The following is a 12,137-nucleotide window of genomic DNA, read 5'->3' on the forward strand; positions in this document are numbered from 1 at the left end:
AAATCTGTAAATTGCTTTGGGTAGTATTGCCATTTTAGCAATGTTCATTCTTCCAATCCAAGAGCATGGGATATATTTCCATTTCTTTGAATCCTCTTTTATTTCCTTTATTAATGTTTTATAGTTCTCAGTGTATAAATCACCTCCTTGGTCAGGTTTATTGCTAGGTGTTTTTTTTTTTTTTTTTTTGGTGTAATTTTAAAAGGTTTTCTTTTTTTTTTTAAATTCCCTTTCTGATATTTCACTGTTAGTGTAAAGGAATGCAACTGATTTCTGAATGTTAATCTTGTATCCTGCTACTTTGCTGCATTATTAGATCTAGTAGTTTTTGTGTGGAGTCCTTAGGGTTTTCTCTATATAGTATCATGTCATCTGCATATAGTGACAATTTTACTTCTTCCCTTCCAACTTGGATACCTTTTATTTCTTTTTCTTGTCTGATTGCTGTGGCTAGGACTTCCAATACTATGTTAAAGAGAAGTGGAGAGAGTGGACATCCTTGTCTTGTTCCAGATTTTAGTGGGAAGGCTTTCAGCTTTTCACCATTGAGTATTGTATTGGCTGTGGGTTTGTCATAAATGGCTTTTGTTATGTTGAGATATGTTCCTTCTATTCCCCCTTTGATAAGAGTTTTTAATCATGAATGGATGTTGAATTTTGTCAAATGCTTTTTCTGCATCTATTGAGATGATCATGTGGTTTTGGACTTTTCTTTTTTTAATGTGGTGTGCATTGATTGATTTGCGTATGTTGAACCATCCTTGTGAACCTGGGATGAATCCCACTCATTTGTGGTGTGTGATCTTTTTTATGTGTTCTTGGATTCGGTTTGCTAATATTTTGATGAGAATTTTTGCATCTATATTCATGACATATATTGGCCTATAATTTTCTTTTTTAGTGGTGTCTTTGTCTGGTTTTGGTATCAGGGTGATGGTGGCTTAGTAGAATGTCTTTGGGAGTGTTCCCTTCTCTTCAGTCTTTTGGAAGAGTTTGAGAAGAATCAGTATGAATTCTTTGTATGTTTGGTAGAATTCACCTGTGAAGCCGTCTGGTCCTGGACTTTTGTTTGTAGGAATTTTTTTTTATTACAGATTCTACTTCACTTCTAGTGATCAGTCTGTTCAAATTATCTATTTCTTCTTGACTCAATTTGGTCTGCAAGTTTCCAGAAAGTTGTCCATTTCTTCTAGGTTGTCAAATTTGTTGGCATGTAATTGTTCATAGTATTCTCTTATGGTTTTTTGTATTTCTGCAGTATCAGTTGAGATTTCTCCTTTTTCATTTCTTATTTTATTTGGGTTCTCTCTCTTTTCTTCTTGGTGAGCCTGGCTAGAGGTTTGTCAATTTTGTTTACCCTTTCAAAGAACCAGCTCTTGGTTTTGTTGATTTTTTTCTATTGTTTTTTTAATCTCTGTTTTATTTATTTCCTCCCTGATATTTATTATTTCCTTCCTTCTGCTGACTTTAGGTTTTTGTTCTTCTTTTTCTAATCCTTTTAGGTGATAGGTTAGGTTGTTTACTTGAGATTTTTCTTGTTTTCTGATGAAGGCCCAGTCCTCTTCCCAGGGTCTGACCCCCGAAGTCTGAGCCTCAGCACCCAGCCCCCATCCGCTCCAGAGGGCGAGCAGACAAGCGTCTCAGTCTGGGGAGTGCCGGTCTGCACAGACCCTCTGTGCAGGTCTCTCCGCTTTGCCCTCTGCACACCTGTTGCTGCACTATGCTCTGAGGCTCTGAATGGGCTTTGATGTTTTTTCTTGGGTTCTATTTCTTATAACCCTGAGCTTCAAGGCAGCCTGTGCTTGTGTTTGGAGCTGGAGTTCCTTGTGGCCTCATCATCTTGAGGAGAGACCTGTGGCCATCAGAATCTGGGCTTTTAGGAAAAATCTCAGCCAGAGAGAAGTGAAGGCGTATGCATTAAAGTAATAGAGAACCATGTTAGCACAGTTTTAAATTATACTCAGTGACAACACGGAAGCAGTGGCTGCAACTGCTACTCTGATATATAGCTGGAGGCATTAGAAATCGGGGCAGCCCCTGGCAAACAAATTTGGTATGCACCCAAAACCATAATAAAAGAAAGGTTTAAACCTGTTGTAGTTTGGTACTTCACTTCTGGAAATCTGTCTGCAGAAATGAACTCCAAATGGGGGAGAGCTGTATGCATGAAGATGTTCTGACAGCCTTAATTATAACAACAGAAATTAAAAGCAGCAAACTGATAAAAAGAAAATGGGAAAGTAGATGGTGGGACAGCCACTCAATGAAATATCTTGTGCCCATTAAAACTAATGACTACAAAGACCACATAACACCACTGATGAGGCTTCTGGTTAAGTGAAAAAACAATACCCAAAATTATATGCATAACAGAACTGCAACGTCATAAAATACGTATCTGAGAAAGAGTACACGAAAATACACAAACTAATGGAGATTATGGGAAGAGGGAAAGGTTATGAATGATTTTTTTCTAATTCCCCAGATTTTAGTATGTAGTTTTCATACTTTTATTTTATTTTATTTTATTTTTTAAAATTTATTTATTTATTTATTTATTTATTTATGGCTGTGTTGGGTCTTTGTTTCTGTGCGAGGGCTTTCTCCAGTTGCGGCAAGCGGGGGCCACTCCTCATCGCGGTGCGCGGGCCTCCCACCATCACGGTCTCTCTTGTTGCGGAGCACAGGCTCCAGACACGCAGGCTCAGTAATTGTGGCTCACGGGCCCAGGTGCTCCGCGGCATGTGGGATCTTCCCAGACCAGGGCTCGAACCCGTGTCCCCTGCATTGGCAGGCAGATTCTCAACCACTGCGCCACCAGGGAAACCCCATACTTTTATTTTAAAAAGAAGAAGAGGAAGGGATTGTATGAGGGAGCAGAAGTGGAGAGGAAGAGAGGAATGTTCCAGTTTGATCTGAGAAATGCCTGAGGCGGCAGATTGCTCGCTCTGCAGGGCTTGGGGACGCCACCCTCCAGGATGCTCCACTGCAAAGAGGCATCAGGTGTCCACTCGGTGGTCTGTCGGTCAGGACAGCTCAGCCCCACCACCTTTAGAGGTCACAGTGGTTAGCAGCATCAGATCAAGGAAAGTGTTTCGGGGGCACCTGGATGTGGGGTGTGGACCCTGCCCTGCCCTCAGGGGTTCCCCACCTAACAGGGCCAGGACCAGCTGAGAGCAGCAGGGTAGCGCCGAGGAGATCACGGGAGAGGAAGACTGTCTTGTCAGCTTGGGCAGCTGTGACAGATACCACAGACTGGGGGCGTCCAGTAACAGACGTCTGCTTCTCACAGTTCTGGGGCCGGGAGTCCGAGATCACGGTGCCAGCAGGGCTGGTCCTGGGGAGACCCTCTTCCTGATTTGCAGACAGCCGCCTTCTCACTGTGTCCTTACATGGTGGGGAAAGAGAGCATCTCTCAGGGCACCACTAGTCCTGTCCTGGGGGCTCCACCCTCATGACCTCACCTAAACCTCCTAAAGGCCCTGCCTCCAAAGACTAACTTCGGGAGTTAGGCCTTCAACATGTGAATTTGGGGCACACAAACATGCAGTGTGCAGCGGGCGTGTGGGCGGAGTGTGGGATGGAGGCGTGGAAGGGAGATCACAGCTTTGCAGCCGCACACAGGCCTGCCCTTGACTTTCTTGGTTTAGTCCAGGGAAGCAGGGTCTGGCTGTTGGTTTTTCTTTCACCCTTGCTGGCTGCCGTCACTCAGGAAGGCAGAGGCCCGTGAGGTGGGGACTTGGTTCTGGGTTTTGACCCTCACTGCAGTGCTGTCATGGTGACTGTGCACCCTTCCTTGTCACCCCCAGGGGGGCAGTCACCCTCCTCAGGAAGGGGCGGGCATCCCTCCTGAAGAGGCGGGTGGGTGATCTGCCCACCAAGCAGAGGCCTTAGTCGTCAGTCAGATTCAGGAGTCTGAGCTGTTCGTAGCCTCCAGTGTGACAGGATGTGACAGCTCTCAAAGCCTGTGCCGTGTTTCAGGGCTGTGATGGCGGTCCTGAAAACAACCACTGAGGACAGACAGTGCCAGCAAGTGGACGACAGGCAGCGCTGTTGCTACTGGGGGGACGTGTGGGCTGGCACACCTGTCCCGTTGACCAAATGTGTTGCTCTCTATTTCCCCTCCCTCCCCGCATCCCGCTAGAGTCAGATGGAGTTCAGCGTCTCCTCCTTATCCATCCAAGAACCGAGCTGCAGCACTGCCACCGAGCCCAGGCCACCGTCCAAAGCTCCTCAGGGCTCGCAGGCCCTCCGACCGTCCCAGGGCAGCAAGTCCTCCAGCCTGGATGCTCTGGGTCCTGCCGCCCGGAAGGAGGAGGAAGCGTCCTTCTGGAAGATCAATGCGGAGCGGTCCCGGGGGGAGGGCCCTGAGGCCGAGTTCCAGTCCCTGACCCCCAGCCAGATCAAGTCTATGGAGAAAGGGGAAAAGGTCTTGCCTGTCTGTTACCGGCCGGAGCCCGTCCCGAAGGCCAGGGAGGCCAAGGTGGAAAAGTCCAGCAGCCTCCGCCAGGAGCAGTGGGTCCTGCCCGGCGTCAGCGTGGAGCGAGAGAGACCCCAGCCCGCCCAGGCCTGCACCAGCCCGCTGAGCGAAGCCGCCGCCGCCTCCGAGCCCGTGGGGAAGCCGCCCTCCCCCGAGGCTGTGGGGGACACGGAGGGTGCCCTGTTCTCGGAACCCGTGCCTGTACAGGTGGGTGCCTTGCTTCAGGCCAGGGGCTCCTTCCTCCCGAGTGACCAGGGCCACCTCACGTGGGTGGGCGGACCACAGATGCCCCCATTTTCTCCTTCCTCTGCCATCCCTCGGAGGACTTCTGGGTTCAGGTCTGCTGGGCTGTCACTCAGCTCGGCGACCAACGCACAGGCAGGGGACGTGTTCTGTGAAGCCGTCTGGTGCCGTGACCTGTTTGCCTGTTCCGTGGTTGTGTCCCAGATGCCCACTGCCCTTCCGCAGTTGTGTGAGGGCAGGGACAGAAGGGACGCAGGGGGCAGTGAGCAGAGGACTCGAGGGGGAAGGCGGCAGTGTTGGTGGGATTTGGATGCCGGCTCCACGCAGGGGCCTGGGAGGCTGGGCTGCAGTGTCGGTGAGGAAGGGACCCGCAGGTGTCCTGAGGGACATGGGGGAAGTGGCGGGGACCCCAAGCCTCTGCCAGGAGAGCAGCCGTGCTTGTTTGGGGACCATGGGAGACTTGCTTCAGGAATCATGGGCCGCTTCTCATTTCCAAGCAAAACAGGGTTAGGTGTCCAGGGAGGAGTCCTAAAGAAAGGACTTCTTTCTGGGAACGGAGGGAAAGGAAACGAAAGATGTGAGAGGTTCACTGGCTGAGGTGCAGTGTGTCGTGAAGAAAGGGCCCTACCAGAGAATAGGCAGCGTGGGTGGCTTCTGCATGTTTTCCCAGTTTTGTGGAGCACCAACTGTTGTCTTTACCAGCTGGTCTGCGTTGCTTGAGAAAACTCAGCAAAGGGAAGAGAAAATGTTTGGTTAAGGCTCACCCAAAACCAAAATAAATAAATAAATAGGTAGGTGTATTTCAGAGGGAGGCTGTGTTTTTTTTTGTTTTTTTTAAAATAAATTTATTTATTTAATTTATTTTTGGCTGCGCTGGGTCTTCGTTGCTGCACGCGGGCTTTCTCTAGTTGCAGCGAGCGGGGGCTACTCTTCATTGCAGTGTGCGGGCTTCTCATTGCGATGGCTTCTCTTGTTGCGGAGCACGGGCTCTCGGCACGAGGGCTTCAGTAGTTGTGGCGCACGGGCTCAGTAGTTGTGGCTCGTGGGCTCTAGAGCGCAGGCTCAGTAGTTGTGGCGCACAGGCTTAGTTGCTCTGCGGCATGTGGGATCTTCCCGGACCAGGGCTCGAACCCGTGTCCCCTGCATTGGCAGGCGGATTCTTAACCACTGTACCACCAGGGAAGTCCCCACCATTCTACCTTCTGTCTCCATGGATTCGACTTTTCTAGGGACCTCGTACAGTATTTGTCCTTTAATGACTGGCTTATTTCACTGAGCGTACTCTCCTCAAGGTTCATGCATGCTGTACTGTGTGTTCATCCATGCTGTAGCGTGTGTACGACCTTTGAATAATATTCCATTGTATAAGTACACCACATTTTACTCATCTGTCGATGGATACTTGGGTTGTTTCTACCTCTTGGCTATTGTGACTAATGCTGCTATGAACTTGGGTGTACAAACATCTGTTCGAGTCCCTGCTTTCAATTCTTTTGGGTATATGCCCAGAAGAAGCATTGCTGGATCCTGTGGTAGTACTATGTTTGATTTTTGAGGCGCTGCCATGCTGTTTTCCAGCAAAGGCTATACTGTCTTACATCCCAGCAACAGTGCACAGAGTCCCAACTTCTCCACATCGTCACCAACGCTCATTTCCTTTTTTCTTTTTTCTTTTTTGATAACAGCCATCCTAATGGGTGTGAATGCTATCTGTCATTGTGGTTTTGATTTGCATGTCTCTAATGATTGGTGAGGTTGAATATCCTTTCGTGTGCTCAGTGGCCATTTGTATATCTTCTTTGGGGAAATAGCTATTTGAATCCCTTGTCCAGTTATAATCGGCTGTGGGTTTTTTTTTTTTTTTTTTTGGCTGCATTGGGTCTTCGTTGCTGCGCGTGGGCTTTCTCTAGTTGCGGCGAGCAGGGACTGCTCTTCATTGTGGTGCGCGGGCTTCTCATTGCGGTGGCTTCTCGTTGCAGAGCGCGAGGGCTTCAGTAGTTGCAGCATGCAGGCTCAGTAGTTGTGGCTCGTGGGCTCTAGAGTGCAGGCTCAGTAGTTGTGGCGCACGGGCTCTAGAGCGCAGGCTCAGTAGTTGTGGCGCACGGGCTTAGTTGCTCCGTGGCGTGTGGGATCTTCCCGGACCAGGGATCAAACCCGTGTCCCCTGCACTGGCAGGCGGATTCTTAACCACTGTGCCACCAGGGCAGCCCCTGGCTGTGGGTTTTGTTGTTGAGCTGTGGTCGTCCTCTGGGTGTTTCCTGGATTGGGGTTCCAGGCATGTCCACGCCTCTCTAGGCAGATGACCTAGTCAGTTGTCCTCCCGAAGAAGGGGAGCCCTGGGACGGGAGGCCCTCTGCCTTCCATCGTCTCCACGTCAACTTTCCAGCCTGTCCCTCCTTTCAGGGTCTCTCGCCATCTTAGGCCAGCACTTTGGGCCCCTCCCTTGCCGCTCTGGTGCCTGGTGCCATCTCCTCCCTAATCTTCCTGCCTGGTGCTCTCTCTCCGACACTCTGCAGTGGGGTCTTCCTCCGAAGGAAGCATCTGTATAAGCTACGTGAGGGTCTTCATTGTAAAGAGACGCAGGAAAGCGCGTGTGTGGGCTTGGGGGCGGTGAGTAGGACAGAGCACCTGAAACCCTTTGAAAGAACAGATTTCTGAGGCACAGCACAGCGTGAAGTGCTGCTGCACGTAAGACGCTGGTAGGAAACCAGAAAACGGAACGTGTGCCTGAGCGCCTTTGGCTTTTCGAGCTCCGGCTCAGTCTGAGAGGCGGCAAAACTGGGCCTGGGACGTGCTTCGGAGGGAGCCGCTCAGCCCCGTGGCCTCCGCGTCAGTACCTTCTGTTTGCCGGTGTGTGGAGGACACAGGGTCAAGGCTCCCTCGCTCGGGAAGACTGCGGCCACCGGGGAAACACGCACTCGTGTTAGACCCGGGAGACGGGCCTCTCGACTCAGGCGGCTGGCGGAATCCTGTGCAAATGTGTCTGAATCAGCGGCCTGTGCTCGCAGACGGCCCTTTAAACCAACCCCATGTCTTGTAAGTGGGCAGTCTGTGACCTGAAGAATGGCCCTGGGTTAGGGAAGATCACTCCAGAACCTTCTGCATCATCTGAAAAGAATAAACTTTACATCCTTTCTCCATATTTTTCTCTCCCTCAACTTGGTAATTTATTGTACTTTGTTTCGTCTGTCAGTGTGTGTGTGTGTTTCATATTAGGCGCATATGAAACTTGTAACTTGTTCTCTCACTCCACAGTGACTAAATTTAAACACGCCTATCATTCGAAAGTAGAAAAGCTACGTTCTTCTCCTTTTCTCTGTGGGTAGGTTCCACAGGCTGCCCTCAGACATGCCTGGGGACGGAGAGGGGTACGTGTTAGATCCTGGCCGAGTGTGGCTTGCGTTGAGCTTTATTTAATTTCCTGGTTCCCAGCACTGAGGCAAATTGAGGTCAGGGAGCCTCTGAGACGGAAGCAGACTATTTCATTTGGGTCATTTTAAATGAGATGCTGTTTTTAGATTATGCTAACTTAGCCTCATGCCTTATTTTGGTGTTTTTGTCCCTTCTACAGGTCAGCTCAAGTAATGTCATCTTGAAGACAGGATTTGATTTTCTGGACAATTGGTAAAATGTGTTGGACAGAACAAACCAATAATCCCCAAATGTTTTCCAAAGTGGTGTGGCGAAGCAGAAGAAGAAGGGCAGCGTCCCCCTGTGTCTTTTGCTAGTTTCTGTACACTCTTTTCTTAACCGTTTGGAAACTGGTAAATATTGCCTTGTCCAGCTTTCCAGATTTTTCCCTTTTTGCTAACACCAGATACCTGTGCTATTTTCAACGATTTGATTAACAGAAGTTTTACATTTGGAATTTTTAAAAACTCTTAGGAATTCAGTAAACCTTGTCAATAAAAGTTCTGTTCTAGCTCCGCCCAATTTTCCCCCTCCTCAGAGAAAGATTTTTCTCAACCCTGTCACAAAAATCATGAAGTGATTTCCCTCTCCTCTCCTGTATCCCCTCCCTTTTACAAATGCCCGGGGCTCCTTTCAGTGGGTGGCTGTCCTCAGCAGTAATGGTGCTGGGTGCTGGCTGTGCCCATGGGGAGACCTGCCCCACGTGGCGGGAGAACCCCACGCCCCAGCTGTCCAGGCTTCCCTTGCTGAAGCCACACTTCTGCGTCATGTGCCACCCTTCATTCTCACGTCATTTCCAGGAAACAGATTGTCGGCACATGGTGGAGGTCGTCTTTAAGCTGCCGTGGTACTTATTCAAACTATTCATCATTGTTTATTAACGAGTTGCATGTTTAAAAGTTTTGTATTAACTTTACATTATTTTGTACCTAGATGTAGCAGTTATAGGGCTACCACTTTTCTTGGGTTTGTACCAGTTTCCCTTTGGAAGTTCTTTGCTACTTGTGTGACCTGTTGGGTGTTTCCTGTCCTGGGCACCTGCGGGCGTTGCTGGCAGACCAGCCTCTTCTGATTAGTCGTGTTAGGACCTTCCAGCGTGAAGCTGGCAGGGGCACTGGTTGTCCTTCATCCCAAGGACTGGTCAAGCTGCATCACGGTGGACCTTCCCTCGACCCTGACCGCCAGCAGAAGCGGAGTCGAGTTTCTGCGTGGCCCGAGCGGCGCCCCCTGGAGACCTTCGTGGTCATGGCAACAGCATCTCCTGGAGGTGGACTCGGCTGCCCGCTTGACCTGTGGTCCCTGCTGCTGGGGAAGGGCGTTAGGGCAGCTCCGAGGCTGCCCAGGAGGACAGGGCAGGGCAGGGCGGGCGGGGAGCCGCTACCCAGCGGCCCCGGGTGGCGCGAGCCTGCAGTACGTGCCCGAGCGTGGTCTCCACGTTGCCTCTCACTGTGTTCTCCTCACCTGACGCCTTAATCCCTGCGAGTCCTGCCAGCGAGCACCTAGTTTCAGTATCAAAGTGTGTCTTTTTAAGATGCCTTTCTGTTTCATAGGACCTTCTGGAATGATTTTTAGAATATTTTATCTGGCTCCAAGGTAAAGCACATGGCGACCTGTTTTTTCCAGGAAAGTTTCTGCCAAAGCTGTGGCCTAGCCAACTTTTGGTTTGGTTTCTGCCAATTGCATTCTGTCCCTAAACCTCATTTGGCCCCTTGGGGTCTTGCATTTGACCTTCCTCCTTTGGTGACTGACGGTATTGTGGTGAATACATGTTCCTTCTGTACTGTTTAAGTATAGTTGAAACAGTCAAGAGGAAAAAAGATTCCTAGCACGGCGATGAGGGGAAAACGAAATCCCAGTCGGAAAGGCATGGCCGGGTGCCAGCCCTGCAGGTCAGCCGCTGAGCCTTGGAGCCGGGCTCGACACCTGCCCTCACTTCCAGCTTTGAGGGCAGTGACCTTAGAACCCATGCTTGCCAGCAGGGTCCCCGTAAGAAAAAAAGATGTCTAGAAGGGAGTTTGCATTCCTTGGTGTTGGTGTAGCAGGGAAGAAAGATCTGCATCCTGGGACAGTTAGCCCAAGGTGATGTGTCTGTTCTTTTGGGAGATGACTCTGATTTCTTTTCCACTTTCTCATAAGACCCAGTATTCCCTTCAGGTTCTCCTGGGAGCTGAGGGGCACGGGGACTATTGAGAGCTTCCACCTTCTTTAACACCATGTGGGGTCCAGTACCCAATGGTATTCAGTTATCCGTAACAGTGTTTAAAGTTTCATAGAGGTACAGCCTCCTGAGATTAAATGTAAAACCACAACTGGGGAAATCCTAGAGGGAGTTCTAAAGTTGTGTTGCTTTGCTTTGCTTTCGGAAGTACAGAAGCGTAAGAGGGAGAGGTGAAGGCCTGGAGGACACGTGCTCATGGGTCTCCATCCTGCCTGACCCTGCAGATTCTCCTCTTAACCCCAGGCAGCCTATGCAAAGATGATTCCTTTCACTGTCCTCCTGGGAATCTATGTTTAGTGTGTCCAAGTAAAGGAAAAATTAAACTCTTATACGTTTTGCCCCCTTTTTTGCCATGTATCAAGAGGGCGTTTCTAAAACCAGAAGTTTATAGTTATGATTTTAAAAACGCACACTTTTCAGTTGAAGCCTAATGTGGTTTTGCATCCCCTCCCTCTGGCCACCCTGTTGTCTGCCCCTGGGGTTCAGCTCAAGGATTCAGTGTCTTGCTTTGGGTGACCGTCATTGGAAAATCTCCACCAGGAGGCTAGAGACCAGTCTCAGTTCTTTCACCTGGGACCCCTCCCCTGCCCCCCGCCGCCCCTGCCCTCTGGGTTTGGGAGTGCCACCCGCTCTGGGAACAGCAGGGTGTGGCACCCAGCCGCACCCACCCTGTGGGTGTCACAGCAGCCTCCCTTTCTTTGATATATGTTTTCAAAAATGAAAACTTCTTACTGACTACTCATAACTTGGTTGTATTTTATATTAACAGCCTTTAATAAAGCCATTTAAAATTTGCTCGACGTGTCTATTTGGGACCTCTGCTGGGGTCAGGAAGCCTGCTAGGATGATTGCTGTTGAACACAGAGGAGGAGAAAAGGACTCGTACTAGTGAAAGCCAGCTTGAAACCCCTTCAGCAAGCCCACTTTGCACAGTCCTGCCTTGGGCCCCCTGCACATTGGTGGGAAGCAGTAGCCGAGGTGTACAGGCCCCTAGCAGAAGCGGTGGGCTTTACCCCGGAGAGCTCTCACACAGCCTTCCGGTGACATGGAAAGCACGGCATGTCTTTCCAGGGCCAGCTGATTGCATCAGGTGACTGACTCAGAAGAACAGGTGCAATCTCCCCGAATGCTTTCACCTCCAGTGTGGTTGAACCTGATTTTTCTTGGAAGACATGCAAATTTAAGCATGGCCCGTCAATCTATTCTGTTCATTAAGGTGCCGGTGGTAAGGTACCAGCTGTAGATTGATGAGAATTTTTAGATATCAATTTTTAAAACTAATATCCCCTCAAGAAAATGGGGATTCAGGCTGTCAGACTTCTCCTGAGTTATCGTGCACGGTGGGGCCTTGCTGCCTTGGGGAGCACAGATTTCTGGGTGAGCAAGTGATTGTACTTGCTGCCTCTTCGGGCTAGGGTGATTTGATGAAGTTTGTGGGCCAGCAAGCACTGGGTCACTGTGTGCACATGTTATGAGAGGAAAGTGACTCCTTGGGAGTTACTTGACAAAGTAGCTCCCAAGCCCATAGGTTTGGCAACTTTTATGGTAGCTCAATATGTGGTACCAACATAGCTACCAAAGGAAAAAAAGTGTTTCTATGCAAGAGGGACCTATCAGCATAGACACAAGATATATCTGGGTGTATTCAACACTTTGCAACCCGGAGGGAAGATGTTGAATCTGGGGGACGAGAATGCTCTCGGTCTTGGGTTGGGGGTATTTGTGGGGCTCTTCTAGAAATTTCTTTGGTCTGATCCTCTGCTTCTATGCAATCTTCTAATGAAC

General features: G+C 49.7%; 1 protein-coding gene across 2 annotated transcripts in view; it reads left to right on the plus strand.

The window, feature by feature from the left end:
- The window catches only part of LOC309635921 (uncharacterized protein C1orf198 homolog), a 35,070-nt gene extending 23,923 nt beyond the window's left edge, over positions 1-11,147 (plus strand). For both annotated transcript variants that reach the window (XM_082407766.1, XM_082407765.1), the window contains 2 exons: positions 4,145-4,687; positions 8,295-11,147. In XM_082407766.1, coding sequence (XP_082263892.1) covers positions 4,145-4,687; positions 8,295-8,351 — 600 coding nt within the window. In that variant the 3' untranslated portion in view covers positions 8,352-11,147. The remainder of the gene's footprint in view (positions 1-4,144; positions 4,688-8,294) is intronic.
- The last annotated feature ends 990 nt before the right edge of the window (positions 11,148-12,137 follow it).

Source organism: Balaenoptera borealis, assembly GCF_965194805.1.
Source record: "Balaenoptera borealis genome assembly, chromosome: 10".
Classification (NCBI taxonomy): Eukaryota; Metazoa; Chordata; class Mammalia; order Artiodactyla; family Balaenopteridae; genus Balaenoptera; species Balaenoptera borealis.